At 40.7% G+C, this 25373-nt stretch overlaps 1 protein-coding gene across 1 annotated transcript in view; it reads right to left on the bottom strand.

Annotated features, from left to right (window-relative positions):
- The window catches only part of TRHDE (thyrotropin releasing hormone degrading enzyme), a 1510236-nt gene that overhangs the window by 668254 nt on the left and 816609 nt on the right, over positions 1–25373 (bottom strand). The window contains exon 6 of the mRNA XM_077265293.1: positions 13097–13234. Within this exon, the coding sequence (XP_077121408.1) occupies positions 13097–13234 (138 nt within the window). The remainder of the gene's footprint in view (positions 1–13096; positions 13235–25373) is intronic.

Below are 25373 nucleotides of genomic sequence, written 5' to 3'. Positions count from 1 at the left end.
CTGATCGCCCTCAACTATCTGACACTATCCCTGAGTTAATTCAGTAAAACATACTGCAGTATACACAGATTACGACAGTATATTTTTTACTGTCCTTAATCTAGTCCTGCCAGCTAATCTAACTTATTTTTTATTCAATTTTTTTCTCACACCAAAAAACAGCAACAACAGGAGGCTGATCAGATTTTAAGGGACTCAGAAACAGAATCTAAGGGATACAATGGCTGGATATCCTTAAGGACAAACATGTCCAGAAAGGATGCAACATTTTGAAAAATTAGATTCTCAAAGCACAATTTTTAACAATTCCCAAAAAAAAGGGAAGAATAGGAATTTAAGGAAAGCAGGATGGATGAACGCAGAACTTAAACACATAGTAAAAATGAAGAAATAAATGTCAATCAAATGGAAAGAGGGAAGCTTATCTAAAGAAGATTATAATGCAGTCTACAGAACCTGCAGTGAACGAATTAGATTATCTAAAACTGACAATGAATTAAGGCTTGCAGGAGATGTAATAAGCAATACAAAGATTTTGGGGATATGTCAAAAGTAAAAGAAAAGTCAAAGATGCTGTAGGATTTTTACAGGATGAAAATGATGAAATGGTAAGAAAGGATGTTGAGAAGGACAAACTTTTCAATTACTATATTGCATCTGTTTTTTCTCAGAAAGGAAATGTAACATCAAGTGATCTTATCTGTAGTATTAAAGGAATAGAAGAATCCAGGCTATCTATAATTAGAAAGATGGTGAGGGAATACTCAGCTAACATAAATTAATTCAAGTCTCTAGGTCCAGATTAATTGCACCCCAGAGTACTGAAGGAGATAGCAGAAGAAATTTTTGAACCACTCTCCATAATCTTTGAAAATTCTTAGAGAACAGGAGAAGTCCAAGAAGATGGGAGAAGAGAAAATGTTGTACCTATCTTCAAAAAGGGGAAGAAGGTGGACCCAGGGAACTATAGGTCAGTGAGTCTGACTTCTATACCAGGAAAGATCTTTGAACAAATTATTAAACAACATGTATGTAAGTAAGTATCTGGACAAGAATGAAGTGATTAACCAGAGTCAGAATGGGTTTGAAACTAATAAGTCATGCCAGACTAATTTAATTTCTTTCTATGACAAAATCACTGACTGGGTGGATCAAGGAACTGCTGTAGATAAAGTATATCATGACTTCAGCAAAGCATTTAACAAAGTATCCTTATTGAAAAAAATAACTAAGCATGGAATGGACAAGGCACCAGTTAAGTGGATTCAAATTGGCTTAGTGATCAGAACAAAAGAGTGGTTGTAAATGGGTGTGCATCCAGTTGGAAGAATGTCTCAAGTGGGGTACCACAGGGCTCCTGCTTGGGCCCTGTATTGTTCAACAACTTTATCACTGATTTAGATGAAGGAATTGAGGGTAAACTGAATAAATTTGCTGATGACACAAAACTAGGAGAGTTAGCTAAAATATCTAGAGAAGAGAGAGAGAGGACTCAACAAGATATAAATAAACTGAAGCAGTGGGCACCAACTAACAGAATGGTTTTTGAACAGGGAAAAATTCAAAGTACTACATCTGGGCAATAAAAATTAAAAAAACATACAGAATGAGAGGAATAGGGCTAAGCAACAGCAGATCTGAAAAAAAGACTTGAGTATACTAATAGATCACAATCTGAACATGAGTCAACAGTGTGATGCAGCAGCAAAAACGGCAAATACAATTCTGGGATGTATTATTATTATTATTATTATTATTATTTATATAGCACCATTGATTCCATGGTGCTGTACATGAGAATGGGTTACATACAAGTTACAGATATCACTTATAGTAAACAAACTAACAATGACAGACTGATACAGAGGGGCAAGGACCCTGCCCTTGTGGGCTTACATTCTACAGGATTATGGGGAAGGAGACAATAGGTTTAGGGGTGCAGGTAGTGTTGAGCATTCCGTTACCGCAAGTATCGGGTATCGGCCGATACTTGCGGGTATCGGAATTCCGATACCGAGATCCGATACTTTTGTGGTATCAGGAATCGGTATCGGGATTAATATCAATGTGTAAAATAAAGAATTAAAATAAAAAATAGGGATATACTCACCTCTCCGGCGGCTCCTGGACTTTACCGCCGTAACCGGGAGCCGTTGTACCTAAGAATGCGCGCTTGAAGGGCCTTAGATGAGGTCACTGCGCTCTGATTGGTCCGTAGCGGTCGCGTGACCGCTACACGACCAATCACAAAGCAGTGACATCACCTAAGGTCTTTCAAGCGCTTGAAATACCTTAGAAGACGTCACTGCTTTGTGATTGGTCGCGTAGCGGTCACGCGACCGCTACGGACCAATCAGAGCGCAGTGACCTCATCTAAGGCCCTTCAAGCGCGCATTCTTAGGTACAACAGCTCCCGGTTACGGCGGTGAAGTCCAGGCTGCGTCGGAGGGTGAGTATATCCCTATTTTTTTTTTTAATTCTTTCTTTTACACATTGATATGGATCCCAGGGCCTGAAGGAGAGTTTCCTCTCCTTCAGACCCTGGGAACCATACAGGATACTGTCCGATACTTGGTGTCCCATTGACTTGTATGGGTATCGGGTATCGGTATCGGATTAGATCCGATACTTTGCCGGTATCGGCCGATACTTACCGATACTTTCAAGTATCGGACGGTATCGCTCAACACTAGTTGCAGGAGCTCCAGTGTTGGTGAGGCAGTATCTCCGGTAGTGACGAGGAGGCAGCGGGGTCAGTGCAGGCTGTAGGCTTTCCTGAAGAGATGGCTTTTCAGGTTCCGTCTGAAGGATCTGAATGTGGTTGTAGTTGGACAATTCCAGAAGATGGGGGATATTCTGGAGAAGTCTTGGAGGCGGTTGGATGAGGAGCAAATAAGTGTGGAGGAGAGAAGGAGGTCTTGGGAGGACCGGAGATTACGTGAGGGAAGATATCGGGAGATTAGTTCAGAGATATATGGAGGAGACAGGTTATGGATGGCTTTGTAGGTCAGTATTAGTAATTTGAAATGGATACACTGAGGGAATGGGAGCCAGTGAAGAGATTTGCATAGGGGGAAGTGGAGGAGTAGCGAGGAGAGAGATGAATTAGTCGGGCAGCAGAGTTAAGGATGGACTGGAGAGGTGCAAGGGTGATAGCAGGGAGGCCACAGAAAAGGATGTTTCAGTAGTCAAGGCGGGAGATGATGAGGGCATGCACAAGCATTTAAGTAGATTGATGGTTGAGGAAAGGACGGATTCTGGAGATATTTTTTAGCTGGAGGCGACAGGAGGTTAACAGAGCTTGGATGTGCAGTTTGAAGGACAGGGCAGAGTCAAAGTTTACTCCGAGGCAGCGGACTTCTGGTACGGGGGAAAGCATGATGTTGATGATTGCGATAGATAGGTCAGGTAAGGAAGATCTATGGGATGGAGGAAAGATGATGAGTTCAGATTTGTCCACATTGAGTTTGAAAAAATGAGAGGAGAAGAAGGAGGATATGGCTGATTGACACTCTGGGATTCTGGACAGCAGAGTGGTGATGTCTGGGCCAGAGAGGTAGATCTGGGTGTCATCAGCATAGAGGTGGTAGTGGAATCCATGGGACTTTATGAGTTGTCCCAGGCCAAGTGTATAGATTGAGAAGAGTAGGGGTCCTAGAACAGAGCCTTGGGGGACTCCAACAGAGAGAGGGTGGGATGAGGAGGTTGTGTGGGAGTGGGAGACGCTGAATGTGCGGATGGAAATGTACAAGGAGATCCAGGATAGGGCAAGTTCTTTGATGCCAAAGGAGGAGAGGATCTGTATTAGGAGACAGTGGTCAACTGTGTCGAAAGCAGTATTAACAGAAGCATACAGTCTAGATCACATGAAGTCATTATTGCCCTCTATTCCTCTTTGGTCAGACCTCATCGGGAATACTGTATCCAGTTTTGGGCTCCACATTTTATAAAATACATCAACAAACTGGAGCAAGTTTAGAGAAGAGACACCAGAATTGTGACCCGTCTGCAAACCATGTCCTATGAAATCCTGTTACAGGATTTGGGAATGTTTAGCTTGCAAAAACTAGGAATGAGAGAAGACTTAATAGCTATCTACAAATATCTCAAGGGCTGTCACATTGTAAAAGGATCATCTTTATTCTCATTTGCACAAGGAAAGACTAGAAGTGTTGGGATGAAACTGAATTGGAGGAGACACAGATTAGATATTAGTAAAAACTTTTTGATAGTTAGGGTGATCACTAAGTGGAAAAGGCTACCACAGGAGGTGGCGAGTTCTCCTTCAATGGAAGTCTTCAAACAGAAGCTGGACAGACATCTGTCTGGGATGATTTAGTGAATCTTGTTTTGAGCAGGGGGTTGGACCAGATGACCCAGGAGATCCCTTCCAACTCTACAATTTTATGATTCTATGATCAGTGATGTGCATCTCCTACCAGTGTGTGATGGCTGTAGAATGCAGATATATACCCCCGGATATGGGTCAAAAAGGAGATACAAAAAAAGACAGGAAAATAAAGTCCTGGCTTTAAGCGAGTAAAGGTGCCAGTCAGTGATGTGCATCTGATCAGGATGCACACACATAGTGATGCAAAATGGTGGGTAAGAAAAATTTGTTAGGGAAAAAAATGGAAAACAGCAAGCGCAAATGCTGATGAGTGATTTGTGTCACTAATTAGCGCTCAGCGGCTGCATGATGCACGCATGAAGGTGGTGCAAAGGGTTATGCTGATCAGTTATTTGCATCACTGATCAGCGCATGGTGCCTGTAGAATGCACAAGAAAAAGAAACTGCTAAAAATTGGCTGATCAAATACTTATAAGCAATCAAGTACTCATTTGCACTCAGCAGCAGAAGGGAGGAAGCGGATTAGGGACATGGGAAAAGCGTGGAAAAAGAGAGGAGAAGGGGAATTGAAGGGATCAGGAAAATGCTAGGGATCAGGAACAGATCAGGAACATCTCCTTTCTTGCTTTAGGAATTGCAGAAACACCAGCAGCAGTGTTGTAACAGGCTTCAAAATGTCTGTGGCACCAAAAAGCCCAGCACAGTGTGACAGAACAGCAGTATGACCACTCTGTGCACATCAAAAGCTACAATGCGGAAGTGCAGGGCTATCATTCTAAAGTCAGATTGTGTCTGTGCACTCTGATTGGTGCGATCGACATCATTGTCCGATTGCCCGAATCAAAGCTGGGCCTGGTGACTCTGCCAATGGTAGGCTCTGTCATATGATTTGTGCTATTGAAGCACCGATCACAGGCTGGACATCAGTGTTTCAGGCTTTTTCATTGACAGGAACACTGAAAATGCTGTGATTGGCTGTTCAGAATTTAACAGTCAATGACAGCGATCATAGTTGCCCAGATAATGATGAGCCCAGGTGCCCTGCTGTCAGAAATAGCAGGCACCTTATTGCGATCACCGCAACTGCAGTCACAGTGACGCATTTTAGCCATGACGTACCTAGCACATCCAATGTCAGTAAGTACTTACAAACCAGTTTATAAGTATTTACAGCGCAGTTTGCGCTGCCATTCGAACTTACTCCGGGGCCGCAGCAGAACACACGGGCAACTGCTGCGTGTTCACTTCCTCAAAGTGGTCGCTGTTGCGGCTGCTGCTCCGACCACAGAAGGTCGTCTGGCAAGCGGGGGATGCACAGCGGTGGTCACCGACAAGGTGGTAAATCCGGGAGCCCCCGTGTGAGACGTTAATGAAGGCAGAGGATGCGGAGCCTGGCGCGCAGAGGCCCTGAGTGACGGCTGGGAGGCGTTTCTGTCCAGGTGAAAAGACATTTCAAGGTATCAGGGACAAATTATAAAAGCAATTATTTCAGCAGTGGCAGGGACCCGAAATAAAAGAGCCACCTTTAGTGCTGCACAAGGTGGCTCTTTTAGTTAAAAACTCCTGGGGGGGGGGGGTGACAGGTTCCTTTTAAGTGTTACCTTTATTGTTTGTACTATATATATATATATATATATATATATATATATATATATATATATATATATATGTGTGTGTGTGTGTGTGCATATATACACTCACCGGCCACTTTATTAGGTACACCATGCTAGTAACGGGTTGGACCCCCTTTTGCCATCAGAACTGCCTCAAATCTTCGTGGCATAGATTCAACAAGGTGCTGGAAGCATTCCTCAGAGATTTTGGTCCATATTGACATGATGGCATCACACAGTTGCCGCAGATTTGTCGGCTGCACATCCCAAAGATGCTCCATACAAGGCAGGATGGATCCATGCTTTCATGTTGTTTACGCCAAATTCTGACCCTACCATCCGAATGTCGCAGCAGAAATCGAGACTCATCAGACCAAGCAACGTTTTTCCAATCTTCTACTGTCCAATTTCGATGAGCTTGTACAAATTGTAGCCTCAGTTTCCTGTTCTTAGCTGAAAGGAGTGGTACCCGGTGTGGTCTTCTGCTGCTGTAGCCCATCTGCCTCAAAGTTCGACGCACTGTGCGTTCAGAGATGCTCTTAGGCCTACCTTGGTTGTAACGGGTGGCGATTTGAGTCACTGTTGCCTTTCTATCAGCTCGAACCAGTCTGCCCATTCTCCTCTGACCTCTGGCATCAACAAGGCATTTCCGCCCACAGAACTGCCGCTCACTGGATTTTTTTTCTTTTTCGGACCATTCTCTGTAAACCCTAGAGATGGTTGTGCGTGAAAATCCCAGTAGATCAGCAGTTTCTGAAATACTCAGACCAGCCCTTCTGGCACCAACAACCATGCCACGTTCAAAGGCACTCAAATCACCTTTCTTCCCCATACTGATGCTCAGTTTGAACTGCAGGAGATTGTCTTGACCATGTCTACATGCCTAAATGCACTGAGTTGCCGCCATGTGATTGGCTGATTAGAAATTAAGTGTTAACAAGAAGTTGGACAGGTGTACCTAATAAAGTGGCCAGTGAGTGTATATATACAGCTCTGGCAAAAAATTAAGAGACCACCACATCAAAGCCCTGTCATGGGCATCCCAATCTCCAGACCTGAACCCCATTGAAAACCTCTGAAATGTAATCAAGAGGATGATGGGTAGTCACAAGCCATCAAACAAAGAAGAACTGCTTTCATTTTTGCGCCAGGAGCAGTGTGAAAGACTGGTGGAAAGCATGACAAGAGGCATGAAAGCTGTAATTAAAAATCATGGTTATTCCACAAAATATTGATTTCTGAACTCTTCCTGAGTTAAACATCAGTATTGTTGTTTCTATTATGAACTTATTTTCTTTGCATTATTTGAGGTCTGAAAGCACTGCTTTTTTTATTTTGACCATTTACCTTTGTCAGAAAAAAAATGCAAAAATTATTGCTTGGAAATTCGGAGACATGTTGTCAGAAGTTATAGAATAAAAGAAAAGAAATATATCTTGGTACTGTGTTAGCCAGTAGATAGAAAAATATTTAGAATTGAGAGTCCTCAGTGGTTGAAAGTAGTCTCGAAAGCTTGCAATTTGTTACCATCTTTTCAGTTAGCCATTAAAAGGTATCAACCACGGAGGACTCTCAATTCTAAATATTTTTTTAGAATAAAAGAACAATTTACATTTTACTCAAAAATATACCTATAAAGAGAAAAATCAGGGAAACAGAACATTTTTCAGTGCTCTCTTATTTTTTTCCAGAGCTGTATATATAAATAATATAATATAGAGATACTTTATAACATTTACAAGAATATTTGTACATGTGACAGTGTTTAAGGTAAATCTTGAAGTAATTTAATATGTTATTATCATGAAAACTAAAGATCATGATATACTGTATGATAATAAAGATTGCGGTTATGAGTCAAAAAAGTTGTTTTTAACCCCTTTCTGACATTAGACGTACAATCCCGTTGAGGTGGGGTGGGCCCGTATGACCACCGATGGGATAGTACGTCATATGCTAGTGGGGGGAGCGCGGACGCTCGCGGCCGGGTGTCAGCTGACTATCGCAGCTGACATCCAGCACTATGCGCTAGGAGCTGTCACGGACCGCACCGACACATTAACCCCTGGCACACTGCGATCAAACATGATCGCAGTGTTCCGGCGGTATAGGGAAGCATCACGCAGGGAGGGGGCTCCCTGCGTGCTTCCCTGAGACCCCCGGAGCAACGCGATGTGATTGCGTTGCTCCGAGGGTCTCTTACCTCCTCCTCCCTGCAGCAGGTCCGGATCCAAAATGGCCACTGCATCCGGGTCCTGCAGGGAGGTGGCTTCACAGCGCCTGCGCTGGCAGGCGCCAGGATGCTTCCAGGAGTGCACATCAGATCGCTGATCTGACAGTGCACTGCAAAGTGTCAGATCAGCGATCATACACTATAACATGATGCCCCCCCTGGGGCAATATTATAGTGTAAAAAAAAAAATATTCACATGTGTAATAAAAATAAAAAAAATTCCAAAAAAAAACCATATATATTGTTGCTCAAAAAACATTTCTTTATCTAAATAAAAAAAAGATAAAAGTACACATATTTAGTAACGCCACGTCCGTAACGACCCGACCTATAAAACTGTTCCACTAGTTAACCCCTTCAGTGAACACGGTAAAAAAAAAAAAAAAAAAGGAGGCAAAAAACACTTTATTATCATACCGCCAAACAAAAAGTGGAATAACACTCGATCAAAAAGACAGATATAAATAAACATGGTACCGCTGAAAACGTCATCTTGTCCTGCAAAAAAAGAGCCATGATACAGCATCATCAAAGAAAAAAGAAAAAAGTTATAGTCCTCAGAATAAAGCGATGCAAAGATAATTATTTTTTCTATAAAATAGTTTTTATTGTATAAAAGCGCCAAAACATTAAAAAAAGATATAAATGAGGTATCGCTGTAATCGTACTGACCCGAAGAATAAAACTGCTTTATCCATTTTACCAAACGCAGAATGGTATAAACGCCTTCCCCAAAAGAAATTCATGAATAGTTGGTTTATGGTCATTCTGCCTCACAAAAATCTGAATAAAAAGCGATCAAAAAATGCCACATGCCCGAAAATGTTACCAGTAAAAACGTCACCTTGTCCCACAAAAAACAAGACCTAACAAGACTCTGTGGGCCAAAATATGGAAAAATTATAGCTCTCAAAATGTGGTAACGCAAAAAATATTTTTTGCAATAAAAAACGTCTTTCAGTGTGTGACGGCTGCCAATCATAAAAATCCGCTAAAAACCCACTATAAAAGTAAATCAAAAAATTAAAAAATGTATTTATTTCCATTTTCCCAATAGGGTTAGGGTTAGGGCTAGGGTTAGGGTTACGGTGTGGATTACTTTTATGGTTGGGAATAGGGTTGGGATAAGGGTTAGGGTTGGGATTAGGGTTAGGGGTGTTGTTAGGGTTACCATTGGGATTAGGGTTAATGTAGGATGTAGGAAGGGTTAGGGATGTGTTTGTATTAGGGTTTCAGTAATAATTGGGGGGTTTCCACTGTTTAGGCACATCAGGGGCTCTCCAATCGCGACATGGCGTCTGATCTCAATTCCAGCCAATTCTGCGATGAAAATGTAAAACAGGGCTCCTTCCCTTCCGAGCTCTCCCGTGTGTCCAAACAGGGGTTTACCCCAACATAAGGGGTATCAGCGTACTCAGGACACATTGGACAACAACTTTTGGGGTCCAATTTCTCCTGTTACCCTTGGGAAAATACAACACTGGGGGCTAAAACATAGTTTTTGTGGAAAAGAAAGGATTTTTTATTTTCACGGCCCTGCGTTATAAACTGTAGTGAAACACTTGGGGGTTCAAAGTTATCACGCATCTAGACAAGTTCCTTGGGGGGTCTAGTTTCCAATATGGGGTCACTTGTGGGGGGTTTCTACTGTTTAGGTACATTAGGGGCTCTGCAAACACATTGTGACGCCTGCAGACCAATCCATCTAAGTCTGCATTCCAAATGAAGCTCCTTCCCTTTCGAGCTCTGCCATGCACTCAAACGGTGGTTCCCCCAACATATGGGGCATCAGCATACTCAGGACAAATTGCACAACAACTTTTGGGGTCCAATTTCTTCTCTTACCCTTGGGAAAATAAAAAAATTGGGGCGAAAAGATCATTTTTGTGAAAAAATATGATTTTTTATTTTTACGGCTCTGCATTATAAACTTCTGCGAATCACGTAATGGGTAAAAGTGCTCACCACACATCTATATAAGTTCCTTAGGGGGTCTACTTTCCAAAATGGTGTCACTTGTGGGGGGGTTCAATGTTTAGGCACATCAGGGGCTCTCCAAACGCAACATGGCGTCCCATCTCAATTCCAGTCAATTTTGCATTGAAAAGTCAAATGGCGCTCCTTTGCTTCCGAGCTCTGCCATACGCCCAAACAGTGGTTTACCTTAACACATGGGGTATCGGCGTACTCAGGACAAATTTTACAATAACTTTTGTGGTCTATTTCTCCTGTTACGCTTGGTAAAATAAAACAAATTGGAGCTGAATTACATTTTTTGTGAAAAAAAGTTAAATGTTCATTTTATTTAAACATTCCAAAAATTCCTGTGAAACACCTGAAGGGTTAAAAAACTTCTTGAATATGGTTTTGAGCACCTTGAGGGGTGCAGTTTTTAGATTGGTGTCACACTTGGTTATTTTCTATCATATAGACCCCTCAAAATGACTTCAAATGAGATGTGGTCCCTAAAAAAAATGGTGTTGTAAAAATGAGAAATTGCTGGTCAACTTTTAACCCTTAAAACTCCCTAACAAAAAAAATTTGGGTTCCAAAATTGTGCTTATGTAAAGACATGACGTAGACATGTGGGAAATGTTACTTATTAAGTATTTTGTGTGACATATCTCTGTGATTTAATTGCATAAAAATTCAAACTTGGAAAATTGCGAAATTTTCAAAATTTTCGCCAAATTTCTGGGTTTTTTTCACAAATAAACGCAGGTAATATCTAAGAAATTTTACCACTATCATGAAGTACAATATGTCACGAGAAAACAGTGTCAGAATCACCAGGATCCGTTGAAGTGTTCCAGAGTTATAACCTCATAAAGGGACAGTGGTCAGAATTGTAAAAATTGGCCTGGTCATTAACGTGCAAACCACCCTTGGGGGTAAAGTGGTTAAATAGGACTTAGCTGTGAGAAAAAAGCAGGTCACAATTCTAAGGAATGAGTAGTAGTTTCAGAAGAAAGGAAAAATTCAGAGAGGAAAAAGTTAAAATAGGGCTTTAAAAAATAATTGCTAAACTTCTAAGTTTATTCTGCTGACAAGTTTGCTTAAATATGTGTGAGCACTGACTTTTTATGATCAAAACATATCCCTTAGCCTTAAATCCTTTTTTTGTGCTGTAACCAGGCTTATAGGCATTTATAGTCAATAAATGTCATAATTAGTGTTGCATTCCGATACTGCAAGTATCGGGTATCGGCCGATATTTGCTGTATCGGAATTCCGATACCGAGATCCGATACTTTTGTGGTATCGGGTATCGGGTATCGCAACAACATTAATGTAATAATGTGTAAAAGAGAGAATTAAAATAAAAAATATTGCTATACTCACCTCTCCGACGCAGCCTGGACCTCAGCGAGGGAACCGGCAGCGTTGTTTGTTTAAAATTCGCGCGTTTACTTGGTTACGTGAAGTCCCGGCTTGTGATTGGTCACGGCGGCCATGTTGCCGGGACGCGGACCAATCACAGCAAGCCGTGACGAAATTACGTCACGGCTTGCTGTGATTGGTCCGCGTCCCGGCAACATGGCCGCCGTGACCAATCACAAGCCGGGACGTCACTGGAGGCTGGACACGCGCGCATTTTAAAATGTGCGCGTGTCCAGCCTCCCGTGACATCACGGCTTGTGATTGGTTGACCGCGGCGCAACCAATCACAAGCCGGGAGGAAGGAAAAGCGCGCATTTTAAAATGCGTGCGTGTCCAGCCTCCCGTGACGTCACGGCTTGTGATTGGTCACGGCGGCCATGTTGCCGGGACGCAGACCAATCACAGCAAGCCGTGACGAAATTTCGTCACGGCTTGCTGTGATTGGTCCGCGTCCCGGCAACATGGCCGCCGTGACCAATCACAAGCCGGGACTTCACGTAACCAAGTAAACGCGCGAATTTTAAACAAACAACGCTGCCGGTTCCCTCGCTGAGGTCCAGGCTGCGTCGGAGAGGTGAGTATAGCAATATTTTTTATTTTAATTCTTTATTTTACACATTTATATGGATCCCAGGGCCTGAAGGAGAGTTTCCTCTCCTTCAGACCCTGGGAACCATCAGGAATACCGTCCGATACTTGAGTCCCATTGACTTGTATTGGTATCGGGTATCGGTATCGGATTGGATCCGATACTTTGCCGGTATCGGCCGATACTTTCCGATACCGATACTTTCAAGTATCGGACGGTATCGCTCAACACTAGTCATAATGCATTTAATTACAGCTGTAAAATTATGGTTTACATTTCAACATGCATTTTAATACATTGTTTTATAGTGGTATCCACATTGATAAGTGTTGCTGGATAACATAGATGTGTGGAATGGTATAAATTATATAAAATATAGTATTTAATTTACCTGCAATAGTATAAAATCATACAAAACACATTTACAATTGATATAAATGAGAAGTGGCTCTTAATCTATGCACAACAAGAGATGATCACTGTAAAAATGTAACTGCATAGTCTATAGCAACAGCTTGATGCAAAAGAATATTTTGCCAACAAAACTGATCAGTGCTGGTAGTTGTGAATGCTGTCATAAGGTCAAGACTTTAAAGGTGCCTTCCGGTTTTAGAATTTTGATGGGCTTTCCTTTTTTTATAGACAGTCAATATTAGATCAGCATAGGCCAACTCTAAGCACTTCCACAAATCTGCTGTTTAGAAGCGCTGCAGCACTTCTGTATCCTGGAAACCTCCTTTATGTCAGATAGAGTGAGATGACTTACATAGGTAGCTGCTGTGAATGAATTGGGAACCTCACACAATGGTGGTTACAAATGGTAGAGACTATTTTATATATTTCAGATTATTGCAAAATCAATAATCTTATTATCTGACTAGTTTACTTTTTAATTAATATTCCTCTTGTTTGCAAGCAATTTTTTTTACCTTTTTGTATGCAATCCAATCAAAAACTCGATCAATATCAGTAGCTTTGAGAACTTCTTGTGAAACTGGATGTGAACTGGCCAGTCCGTCTAGTAGCATCACTTCATGCAACACATCTGTCAAAAACCTTTGTTTTTCCTGAAACAGAAAAATTGGGTATTTTTATTTTTCTTCATGATTTGCATTTTGTTTCACAAAATTTTTTAATAGCCATAATACTTAAACAGTATGGTTATCATAGGGTGATGGATATAAATCCGAATGTGATCCATAAATGTGAACATGTCACTTTTAATACAATTTCTACTACATAAAATACAGTAATTAAAAGAAAGTTTATACTAAGGTATTTTTACAAGTGTCCACTTATCAGAACATACAATAGAATAGAAAAATGTTAAATAGTGGCAGTGAACCCAGAATTATCAAACTGCATGCACAGAACAGTTTCATTATTTCACGAGCTAAATACTCCACCGCCTCTTTGTATAATCCATGCTCGTCTAAGGTGCCTGATTTTGAAATGATTGAAAGTTAAAAGCTGTCATTAAAGAAGGAAAATGCTTTTCTTGCTAATCTATTGAGTTTCTATCAAGAAAAGACAAAGATAAAGCAAAGCTACTTGGAAAGAAAAGACTACATTAAAGTAAATACATCACATGAATTAATATAATATCATAATCACTTATATCTCATATAGCAAACTCACCTAAGTTCTTTCTTTTTTTCCCTATTTTGACAGTTCACCATTTTTATTACTAACACCTTAATGCAGAAATGAAATTACGCTTGCAACAGCTTCTCCTTTTTGTGAGTTTTTCTCAGTGTAATACATTTTTAACCCTTTAGCAACATGCGCAATACTGCTCTGGGGCAGCTGTATTTGTGCCATGAGCAGTACTTGTATGACGGTGCGATCACCACGGTCTCACGGTGAGCACCGCGGCAATCGTGTGCAAGTGTCAGCTGTATTTGACAGCTGACACCCCACAGCAATGCCCATGATCGGTGCTAGCATGGATTGTGGGCATTTAACCCCTCTAATGCCGCTGTCAGTAGTGATAGCGGCATAGAGAAGCATAGCGCAGGGAGGGGGCTCCCTGCATGCTCCCACCAGCGCAATGCGATGCGATCACGTTGTTACGGTGGTCTAGATGGAGACCCCCGACTTCAAGATGGCTGCCTGGTCCTTCCGGGTCCTGCAGGGAGGTGGCTTCGAGCATCTGCTGAGAGCAGATGCCTGCAAGCCTCCTTCACTGCCTGCCAGATTGCTGATCTGACACAGTGCTATGCAAAGTGTTAGATCAGCGATCTGACATGATATACAGTTTGGTCCATATATATTTGAACAGAGACAACATTTTCTAATTTTGGTTATAGACATTACCACAATGAATTTTAAACAAAACAATTCAGATGCAGTTGAAGGTCAGACTTTCAGCTTTCATTTGGGTGTATCCACATTCAAATTATATGAAGGGTATAGGAGTTTCAGCTCCTTATCGTGTGCCACCGTTTTTAAAGGGACAAAAAGTAATAGGACAGATTCAATAATTTTAAACAAAATGTACTTGTACTTGGTTGAAAACCCTTTGTTGGCAATGACTGCCTGAAGTCTTGAACTCATGGACATCACCAGACGCTGTGTTTCTTCCTTTTTGATGCTCTGCCAGGCCGTCACTGCAGTGGTTTTCAGTTGCTGTTTGCTTGTGGGCCTTTCTGTCTGAAGTTTAGTCTTTAACAAGTGAAATGCATGCTCAATTGGGTTGAGATCAGGTGACTGACTTGGCCATTCAAGAATATTCCACTTCTTTGCTTTAATAAACTCCTGGGTTGCTTTGGCTTTAAGTTTTGGGTCATTGTCCATCATTAGTATGAAACGATGACCAATCAGTTTTGCTGCATTTGGTTGGATCTGAGCACACAGTATGGCTCTGAATACCTCAGAATTCATTCGGCTGCTTCTGTCCTGTGTGACATCATCAATAAACACTAGTGACCCATTGCCACTGGTAGCCATGCATGCCCAAGCCATCACACTGCCTCCTCCATGTTTTACAGATGATGCGGTATGCTTTGGATCATGAGCTGTACCACGCCTTCACCACACTTTTCTCTTTCCATGATTCTGGTAGAGGTTGATCTTGGTTTCATCTGTCCAAAGAATGATCTTCCAGAACTGTGCTGGCTTTTTTAGATTTTTTTTAGCAAAGACCAGTCTAGCCTTTTTATTCTTGATGCTTATGAGTGGCTTGCACCGTGCAGTGAACCCTCTGTATTTATTATCATGCAGTCTTCTCTTTATGGTAGATTTGGATATTGATACGCCTACCTCCCGGAGAGTGTTTTTCACTTGGTTGGCTGTTGTGAAGGGGTTTCTCTTCACCATGGAGATTATTCTTCTATCCTCCACCACTGTTGTCTTCCGTGGACGCCCAGGTCTTTTTGCATTTATGAGTTCATCAGTGCTTTCTTTTTTTCTCAGGATGTACCAAACTGTAGATTTTGTCACTCCTAATATTGTAACAATTTCTCGGATGTTTTTTTTTCTGTTTTCGGAGCTTAAGGATGGCTTGTTTCACCTGCATGGAGAGCTCCTTTGACCACATGTTTACTTCACAGCAAAACCTTCCAAATGCAAGCACCACACCTCAAATCAACTCCAGGCCTTTTATCTGCTTAATTGAGAAAGACATAACGAAGGGATTGCCCACACCTGTCCATGAAATAGCCTTGGAGTCAATTGTCCAATTAGTTTTGGCCCCTTTAAAAACAGGATGGCACATGTTAAGGAGCTGAAACTCCTAAACCCTTCATCCAATTTTAACATGGATACCCTCAAATGAAAGCTGAAAGTCTGAACTTCAACTGCATCTGAATTGTTTTGTTTAAAATTCATTGTGGTAATGTCTATAACCAAAATTAGAAAAATGTTGACTCTGTCCAAATATATATGGACCTAACTGTAGTGATATGCCAACCTGGGACAGTGTTATAAATTTAAAAAAATATATAATGTGTAAAACTATTTTTTTTTTAATCCCCAAATAAAGAAAAAAAAATATTTTTCCAATAAATCCATTTATTTATGTAAAGAAAAAAAACAATAAAAGTACACACATTTGGTATCACCACATCCGTAACGACTCACTCTATGAAACTGTCCCACTAGTTAATCCCTTCAGGGAACAGTGTAAAAAAAATAAAAAATGAGGCAAAGAACAATGCTTTATCATCATACTGGCGAACAAAAAGCGCAATAAAATGCAATCAAAAAGACGGATGTGAAAAAAGATGGTACCTCTGAAAACGTCATCTTGTCCTGCAAAAAAAAGCCATGATACAGCTCCATCAGCAGAAAAATAAAAAAGTTATAGCTCTCAGAAAAAAGCGATGCAAAATAATTATTTTTTCTATAAAAAGTTTTTATTGTGTAAGAGCGCCAAAGCATGAGCAAATTATATAAATGAGGTATCACTGTAATCATAGAGACCCAAAGAATAAATCTGTCTTATCAATTTTACCACACGCGGAACAGTGCAAACGCCCTCCCCAAAAGAAATTCAGGAATTGCTGGGTTTTGTTCATTCTGACTCCAAAAAACTGGAATAAAAAGTGAAAAAAAAAAAGTCATGTGCCCAAAAATGGTACCAATAAAAACACCAACTCGTCCTGCAAAAACCAAGACCTCACTTGACTGATTGGGCAAAATATGGAAAAATTATAGCTCTCAAAATGTGGTGATGCAAAAACTATTTTTGGCAATAAAAAGCGTCTTTTAGTGTGTGACAGCTGCCAAACATAAAAACCCGCTATAAATATGTAAATCAAATATTTTTAGTGCCAACTCTTTACAATTATAAATTAATATTTTTTGCCACTCAAAAGTCCAGTTCCTTGCTGAGTCCAAGCTTCCAAGACTGTGGCCTCGATTTATCAAGAACAGCATTGTTCCTGTTTGTTTTAATGAGGAACCAAACTGGAATGAGATGTTCCTGATTCATTAACCCCTTCACCTCCAGGCCTTTTTCCATTTTTGCACTTCTGTTTTTTGCTCCCTTTCTTCCCACAACCACAATTTTTTTTTTTTATTGTAAATATGGCCATGTGAGGGATTGTTTTTTGTGGGACAAGTTGTACTTTTGAACTGCATCATTTATTTTACCATATAATGTACAGGAAAGCAGGAAAAAAGAAATTGCATGTTTACCAAATGCTAAAACCGACTTTCCATTATGATTCTCCAGATCAGTATGAGTTTGTAGATACCAAACATGCATAGGTTATTTTTTATTTAAGTGGTGAACAACCACCCCCCAAAATAATTGTCAGTTTTCGATTCCTATAGAGTCTACAATTTTTGGGAGCTGAGGATGGGTAAGGGCTTACTTTTTGCATGCCGAACTGTTGTTTTTATTGATAACACTTTGGTATAGATACAATGTTTTGAGCGCCCATTATTGCATTTCAATGCAATGTTGTGGCAACCAAAATAAATGTAATTCTGGCATTTTTACCTTTTTTCTTGTTACGACATGTGTCAATCTGATTACCGTATAAACTCTAGTATAAGCCGACCCGAGTATAAGCTGAGACCCCTAATTTTGCCACAAAAAACTGGGAAAACTTAATGACTCAAGTATAAGCCTAGGGTGAAAAATGCAGCAGCTACCGGTAAATGTCAAAATAAAAATAGATACCAATAGAAGTAAAATTAATTGAGACATCAGTAGGTTAAGTGTTTTTGAATATCCATATTGAATCTAGAGCCCCATATAATGCTCTATAAAGTTTATGATGGGCCCCATTAGATGCTCCATACAAAATATGCCCCATATAATGCTCCATAAAGTTTATGATGGGCCCCATAAGATGCTCCATATTAAAATATGCCCCATATAATGCTGCACAAATGTTGATTATGACCCCATAAGATGCTCCATACAGACATTTTCCCGATATAATGCTGCACAAATGCTGATTATGGCCCCATAAGATGCTCCATAGACACATTTGCCCCGTATAATGCTCCACACATGTTGATTATGGCCCCATAAGATGCTCCATAGACTATTATGCCCCATATAATGCTGCACAAATGCTGATTATGGCTCCATAAGATGCTCCGTACAGTCATTTGCCCCATATAATGCTGCACAAATGTAGATTATGGCTTCATAAGATGCTCCATAGAGATATTTGCCCCATATAATGCTGCACAAATGCTGATTATGGCCCCATAAGATGATCCATAGACTATTATGCCTCACATGCTGTTGCTGCGATAAAGAAAAAAAATTACATACTCACCTCTCGTCGCTCAGGCCCCCGGCACTTGCTATAGTCACCAATCCCCATTCCACCACCGGGTGCCGATGTGTCTTCCCCGTCCTCCGCACTGACGCTCAGGCAGAGGGAGCGCACTAACTACGTCATCGTGCCCTCTGACCTGAGCGTCACAGGCAGATGATGCGGAAGACGGAGCCCAGCGGTGGAATGAGGAGAGGTGAATAGCTCCATGCTCCACTTCCCCATTATACTCACCTGCTCCTGGCACGGTCCCTGGCAGCTTCTTTGATGGACTCTCCGGGCGTGGCAGATCTTCCAGCTTTGAGTGGTCACCGGTACCGCTCATTACAGTAATGAATATGTGGCTCCACCACTATGGGAGTGGAGTCGCGTCCATATTCATTACTGTAATGAGTGGTACCATGTGACCGCTCAACGCTGGAAGAAGCTGTCAGTGCCCGGAGACCACCGGAGATGCAGGGACCTTGCCAGGAGCAGGTGAGTATGTCACAGCTGCTGCTCCCCCTCCCCCGCCGACCCCCCAGGGACAATGACTCGAGTATAAGCCAAGACAGGCACTTTCAGCCTAAAAAATGGGCTGAAAATCTGGGCTTATACTCGAGTACATACGGTAATTCTTTTTATATATACCTTTTCCCACATATCATGCTTCAAACATAAAGATACCAAATGTAATTTTTTGGTGAAGAATCAACAACAAGTGGAACACAATTGTGAAGTTGAATGAAATTTATTGCTTATTGTAAATTTTTGTGGAAATTCAAAAACTGAAAAGTGGGGTATGCAATATTAAGATCGGTTGGATCGAAACACGTAGTCTATATTCTCTGTCTGCATCCACCTATAAGTAAGGACTTGCTATATTTTATATTTTGGATGTACTAATAAAGCCTTTCAAGTTTTAAGAAGCTGGAATCAACACCTACTTTCTTCATGCAGGCTGTTGTTTCACATCTGGATCAGGACGGAGATTCCCGTGCTTCACAGATCTGTCGGTGAGCTGTCTGAGGCTGTTTAAGCCGCATTTCTTATCTTAATATTATTCGGCCCCTTTACTTTCAGTGCAGCAAACTCACTCCAGAAGTTCATTGTGGATCTCTGAATGGAATGATCCAATGTTGTCCTAAATGCCTAATGATGATAAATATAATCCACCTGTGTGTAATCAATTCTCCGTATAAATGCACCAGCTCTGTGATAGTTTTAGAGTTCTGTTTGAAGCCCAGAGAGCATCATGAAGACCAAGAAACACAACAGGCAGGTCCGTGATACTGTTGTGAAGAAGTATAAAGCCAGATTTGGATACAAAATGATTTCCAAAACTTTAAACATCTCAAGGAGCACTGTGATATACCATAATACCACAAATCTACCGTGACCCAGCCATCCCTCTAAACTTTCATCTCAAACAAGGAGAAGACTGATCATAGATGCAACCAAGAGGCCCATGATCACTTTGGATGAACTGCAGAGATCTACACATGAGGTGGGACAGTCTGTCCACAGGACAACAATCAGTCTTACACTGCACAAATCTGGCCTTTATAGAAGAGTGGCAAGAAGAAAGCCATTTCTCAAAGATATCCATTAAAAGTGTTGCTTAAAGTTTGCAACAAGCCACCTGGGAGACACACCAAACATGTGGAAGAAGATGCTCTGGTCAGATGAAACCAAAATTGAACTTTTTGGCAACAATGCCAAACGATATGTTTGGCGTAAGGGCAATACAGCTCATGATCATGAACACATCATCCCCTCTGTCAAACAAGGTGGTGGCAGCATCATGGTTTGGGCCTGATTTTCTTCAGCAGGGACAGGGAAGATGGTTAAAATTAATGGGAAGATGGAAGGAGCCAAATACAGGACCATTCTTGAAGAAAACCTGTCTGTCTGCAAAAGACCTGAGACTGGGAGGAAGATTTGTCTTCCAACAAGACAATGATCCCAAACATAAAGCAAAATCTACAATGGAATAGTTCACAAATAAACGTATCCAGGTGTTAAAATGGCCAAGTCAAAGTCCAGACCTCAATCCAATCGAGAATTTGTGGAAAGAGCTGAAAACTGCTGTTCACAAACAATCTCCATCAAACCTCACTGAGCTCGAGCTGTTTGCCAAGGAAGAAAGGGCAAGAATTTCAGTCGCTCAATGTACAAAACTGATAGAAACATACCCCAAGCGACTTGCAGCTGTTATCGCAGCAAAAGGTGGTGCAACAAAGTATTAAGTTAAAGGGGTCGAATAATATTGCACACCCCACTTTTCAGTTTTTGAATTTCCACAAAAATTAAAAATAACGAATACATTTCATTCAACTTCACAATTGTGTTCCAAAAATTTACAGTTGGTATCTTTATGTTTGAAGCATTATATGTGGGAAAAGGTTGAAAAGTTCCAGGGGGCCGAATACTTTCGCAAGGCACTGTTTATACCCTGTGAATATGCATAGATGAGTGTAACATGTAGTTGGTGTGTTATAAGCTGATGTGTAGTGATGGGCGAACCCCTGGGAGTTCAGGTTTGGTGGGTTCAGCTGAACAGTTAAAAAAAAGTTTTGTTCAGGTACCAGAACAGTATCTGAACCTAAACCCAAACTTCATTCATGCGAATTGTGGGCAAAAACATCCAGTGTTTGACACGCGGTCATGTGCATGACAGTGCGGCACGCACTGTTTTTGAGCCGCGGTATTAAATAAATAATAATGGTGTGGGGGTCCCCCTATTTCTCAGGCTGGTAAAGGGCATGGATATTGGCCCCCCAGTCCAATAATAGCAGCCCACAGGTACCCTCAAAAAAGGCACATCTATTTTGGGTGCCAATTCTGGCACTTTTTCTGGCTCTTCCCACTTCCCTGTAGCGATGGCAAGTGGGGTTGATATTTGTGGGGTTGATGTCACTTTGTATTTTCCGGTGACATCAAGCCCATGGCTTAGTAATGGAGAGATGTCTATAAGATGTCTATCCATTAGTACAGGAAAGAAATATATCTTGGTACCGTGTTAGCCAGTAGATAGAAAAATGTTTAGAATTGAGAGTCCTCAGTGGTTGATACCATGATGCAACTGTCTAGGCTGAAAACCAGTGGAGAATGAGATGCTGCGAGTGTAGCCTCAGTGACTAGCGGTGATGTCATCAAGGTTACTGCAAGTCACTTAAGCTGCGTTCCCAACAGGGTCCCTGAACTGCGGTGACAACAGTAAGATCACCACTTTATCTCATGGTGTAGCTCTGAGCTCAGTCTCTCGGTGAACTGCGGTGAATCTCACATGCATGGATTGCCTAACAAACAGGCTATCCATGCATGTGTTGCTGCTGTCGAGCAGCCTTGAGACATTCAGCCGTAGGAAGTCGATCATAGCATTCTAGCACACCGAAGATACACTATGAGCACATGAGCAAGCTTGATGACAACAATGAAAGAAACACTTAGAAACTGGTTTACTTTTCATACCTTTTATAGACATAAATGTTTATGCAGCAATGTATATAACTGTTTGTATCGGTCACCAATAGTAAGGGAAAGTTGCTGTATGAAAATGGCTTAAATTAAAGTCAATGCTAATAAATGCTAAAAAATAAAGTAAAATGTTAGTCTACCAATTAAATGTTTGTAGTGAAATATGTATATGTATGGATGTATGACCAGCAGTAAATTAACATCTGTCCAGAGACTGCAGCTTTCAAGAAGGTCATGACCTATGTTATCCTGAGCAAGCAGTCTCCTGGTCTCCAGTCACCCCAGGGGGATGTCCTTAACACACACAGATATGGAAACACTTCGGACCTCCTAGTGCCTTTGATGGGAAGACACCAAATTGCAGCCTGACACTGTATATTTACTCTGAGAAAGATAGATTACATGAAAAGTATTCAAAGAAAAATAATGTATTCATTGGTAAAATAGTCAAGATCCAGTCACAAAACAAGGATTAGAATATTAACCTGAGACGCTGGTCTAGAAATCTGACTTCCACGCTGACTCTATAAATTAGGCCTTTACACATAGAAAGCTGCCCACAGATTGAAGGGCAGCCAAGTTGATGTGAGCCATTCCATATTTACCCCCCATCAGGGAGCAGAATGCCGGACTGCAAAGTCTAGATATTTCTGTAAGTTTTCTCCCTTTATTTTTATAACTGTTTTGCATATTTGTATGTTACTTTTTTATCCATATTTTTATATCTGTTATTGTAAGCACTGTACCTTTTCTACTAAAGCTTAAAACTTTAATAAGTTTGAACCTTGTTTGCTCTAAAGAATCCATAGCCTTAGAGTGTGTGACCCTGCTGATTGGCAGACTGTAATAGTAGTATTTCCGGGACTCATGACCCGTGTGTTTGGTGAGTGATGGCAGCGTGTATGAGTGGGGTCCATGGTATGTGTTGGGGGTGATTTATGCTCCCATTGCAGCATAGGACAGAGGCTGAATGTTGAACTGAGAGAAAGGGAATAGATTAACTCTTGCAGGCGCAACCCCCAGTCACATGCTCAGAAGCAGGTACGTAACAATATTGAAGAATGAGCTTAAGCCCAGTTAAGGAAGAGAAGTCCCTCTATTTATGTTTCATATTCTTCAATGTCGCAGAATTTCAGTTTAACTCATTTTTATTTTTTATGGAAGCTTAGCTTTTTATCAGCATTTAAGCTGGTGTCATGCAGGTATTTCTGAGCTATTTATTTTTATCATCACTCAAGTATTCAAATATACAGAAGCTATTGTCTTCAACATAAGCACTGCGGTGACAGGAGATCAGCATTTACTATTGAATAATATGTGCATAACATACACTTCTGGGTTGCATCCTCATTAGGCTTATGCATAGTATTCAATGTTACATTGTTTTTATGCCATTCACTTTAGACATCTTTCTGTGTCCTACATGATTAGGTAGCATAATTTGCTTTCTGTGCCATCCTGATACCTAATAGCTTTTTTCGTGCACCTGAAATCTCAGCATCTCTTAAATGAATAGTTATTTTAACATTTAATGTATAGATCTGAGAAGTAAAAGTGTTCCACACTATTATTTTATATACACTAATCTCATAAGGACACATTATTATAACAAATATACTTTTATTTATAATTATCTTCATACTTCATGGTTATATGGCCAACTGTTTTGCTTGAGCTGCTATAGTTCCAAAACATTTGCTTTAAAGTATACACCATTATCTAAGAAAGCTAAAACAAAATATAAGTCTTTAACTTATTGAAAATGGTGGTTTAAGCATTCTCAGCTACAGGTGTAGAGGTCATTGTGCAACTAGAAGTTGAATGAAGAGGTAATGATACAGCAATATCTGCAGCAAAATTTACAACTTGAGATAAGATATGATATGATAAGGTGAACATTTAAATCAAGAAAACATATTGTATTTTAATGTTATACCTAAATATAACAGGTTAGTGACAAACATTTTTAAAAAATCCTTTAAAAATGCTAAGACAGCATACTGCCCTCCCCACATGGTTCCTCGACACACTTTTGGATGACGAACACCATTGATGCACAAAAAAATATTTAATTGATTTGTGGAACTCCTAGGTAGTTTTAGTAAAGAACACTAGGTAGAATCACCTGTAGATTTCAATCACCCATCCCCCTCTCATTTCTCCATGTGGGTATTGATTAATACAATTTTCAACCCTTTTTGAAATAACAGTTTTATTTTACTTATTTAGCTCTGTTATCTCCAAATCCTGGCCAGCTTAAACCCAGTTTTTGCAAACAGGTTAGCAGTGATAATCAGTCTCCAAGGCAACAAGCTGTAAACAAAAAAAAGTGTTCCATATTTCAAAAATGGCTGTACATTTTATTAAGCAGCAAATTGCTTGTTTTCATTAGCACTTACCGACTATCCATCAATGAAAATAACAGGAGCTGCTATAATGAGGTTGGAATTTTGACATGTGGTTCTTTGAATAAATATAATAATATGATTACTATTTAAAATTGTAAATTCAATTTAGCAAAAAAGTTGTTGTTACACACCTCTCCAAGGTATTGTGGGCTTGGGTTGCCTTAACCTTGGTCCATTTCCCTCTGTTGTGCTCCATATCATATGTTGCGGATTGCCCAGCATGGCTCAGTGATGTCATCTCCATAATCCTATTTTGCACACACCTGTGTTTTCGGATTGTGATTCAAGACTCTAGTTTTGTGCACTGTATCATCTGTACATACCATGGTTAGCCTACTTCTAATCCTGCTGACTTCACTTCATCTGCCCTGCTGTTCCCAAAACTCCCGTGTGTGTTATGTCATTGCTTCTGGAAGCTTTATCAATGCGCAGGGTCCATGTACCCACTCAGATCTGGGGCTTAGTGAGTCCACTTCACAAGGCAAGCCACACAGAATCAAAAGATCATGGATCCCAAAGGTACAACAGTAACAACACCATTGCCATGGGATACAGACAATTTGCCTGGACTGGTGGAAAAACTTTGTTGTCAGCCAACGTGAACTTGTTCTGTATGTGCAAAACCTTTCAGTCTATATGGATAAGGTACCTCAGACTCCTGCAGTCTCAAAACCAGCTTCCACATTTGCCACATTTGCCAACTCCTGCACATTTTACTGGTGATCCAAATCCTGACAGAGAAGGTAACTCTTCCGATTAATGCACTATACTTTGAGGAAACTTTTTTTTATTTTTTTTTACACTTTCTGATGCAGACGGTGGTTTGGGGACTTCCATGGCTATGGCTTCATACTCCAGTCGTTGACTGGTGGACTGACCAGATTACCCAGTGAGATCTATCTTGCTTTCACAATTGCCTCAAAGCTCTGTCCTAGACAACTCCTATGAAACTCTACTCTGCATCCACTACCTCCAATCTGTCTGCACACTATGATCTGGCTGAGAAAAACCACAAGGCTGACCAGGTCCTTTGATCCATTTGATGCTGTTGATGATCCACCCTCACATACAAGTGAACATGAACTTATCATTGCTGCAAT

This window comes from Ranitomeya variabilis, chromosome 5 (genome assembly GCF_051348905.1).
Source record: "Ranitomeya variabilis isolate aRanVar5 chromosome 5, aRanVar5.hap1, whole genome shotgun sequence".
In the NCBI taxonomy this organism is placed as follows: Eukaryota; Metazoa; Chordata; class Amphibia; order Anura; family Dendrobatidae; genus Ranitomeya; species Ranitomeya variabilis.
The sequence above is the reverse complement of the archived record's forward strand: the minus strand, read 5'-3'. Positions and strand labels throughout refer to the sequence as shown.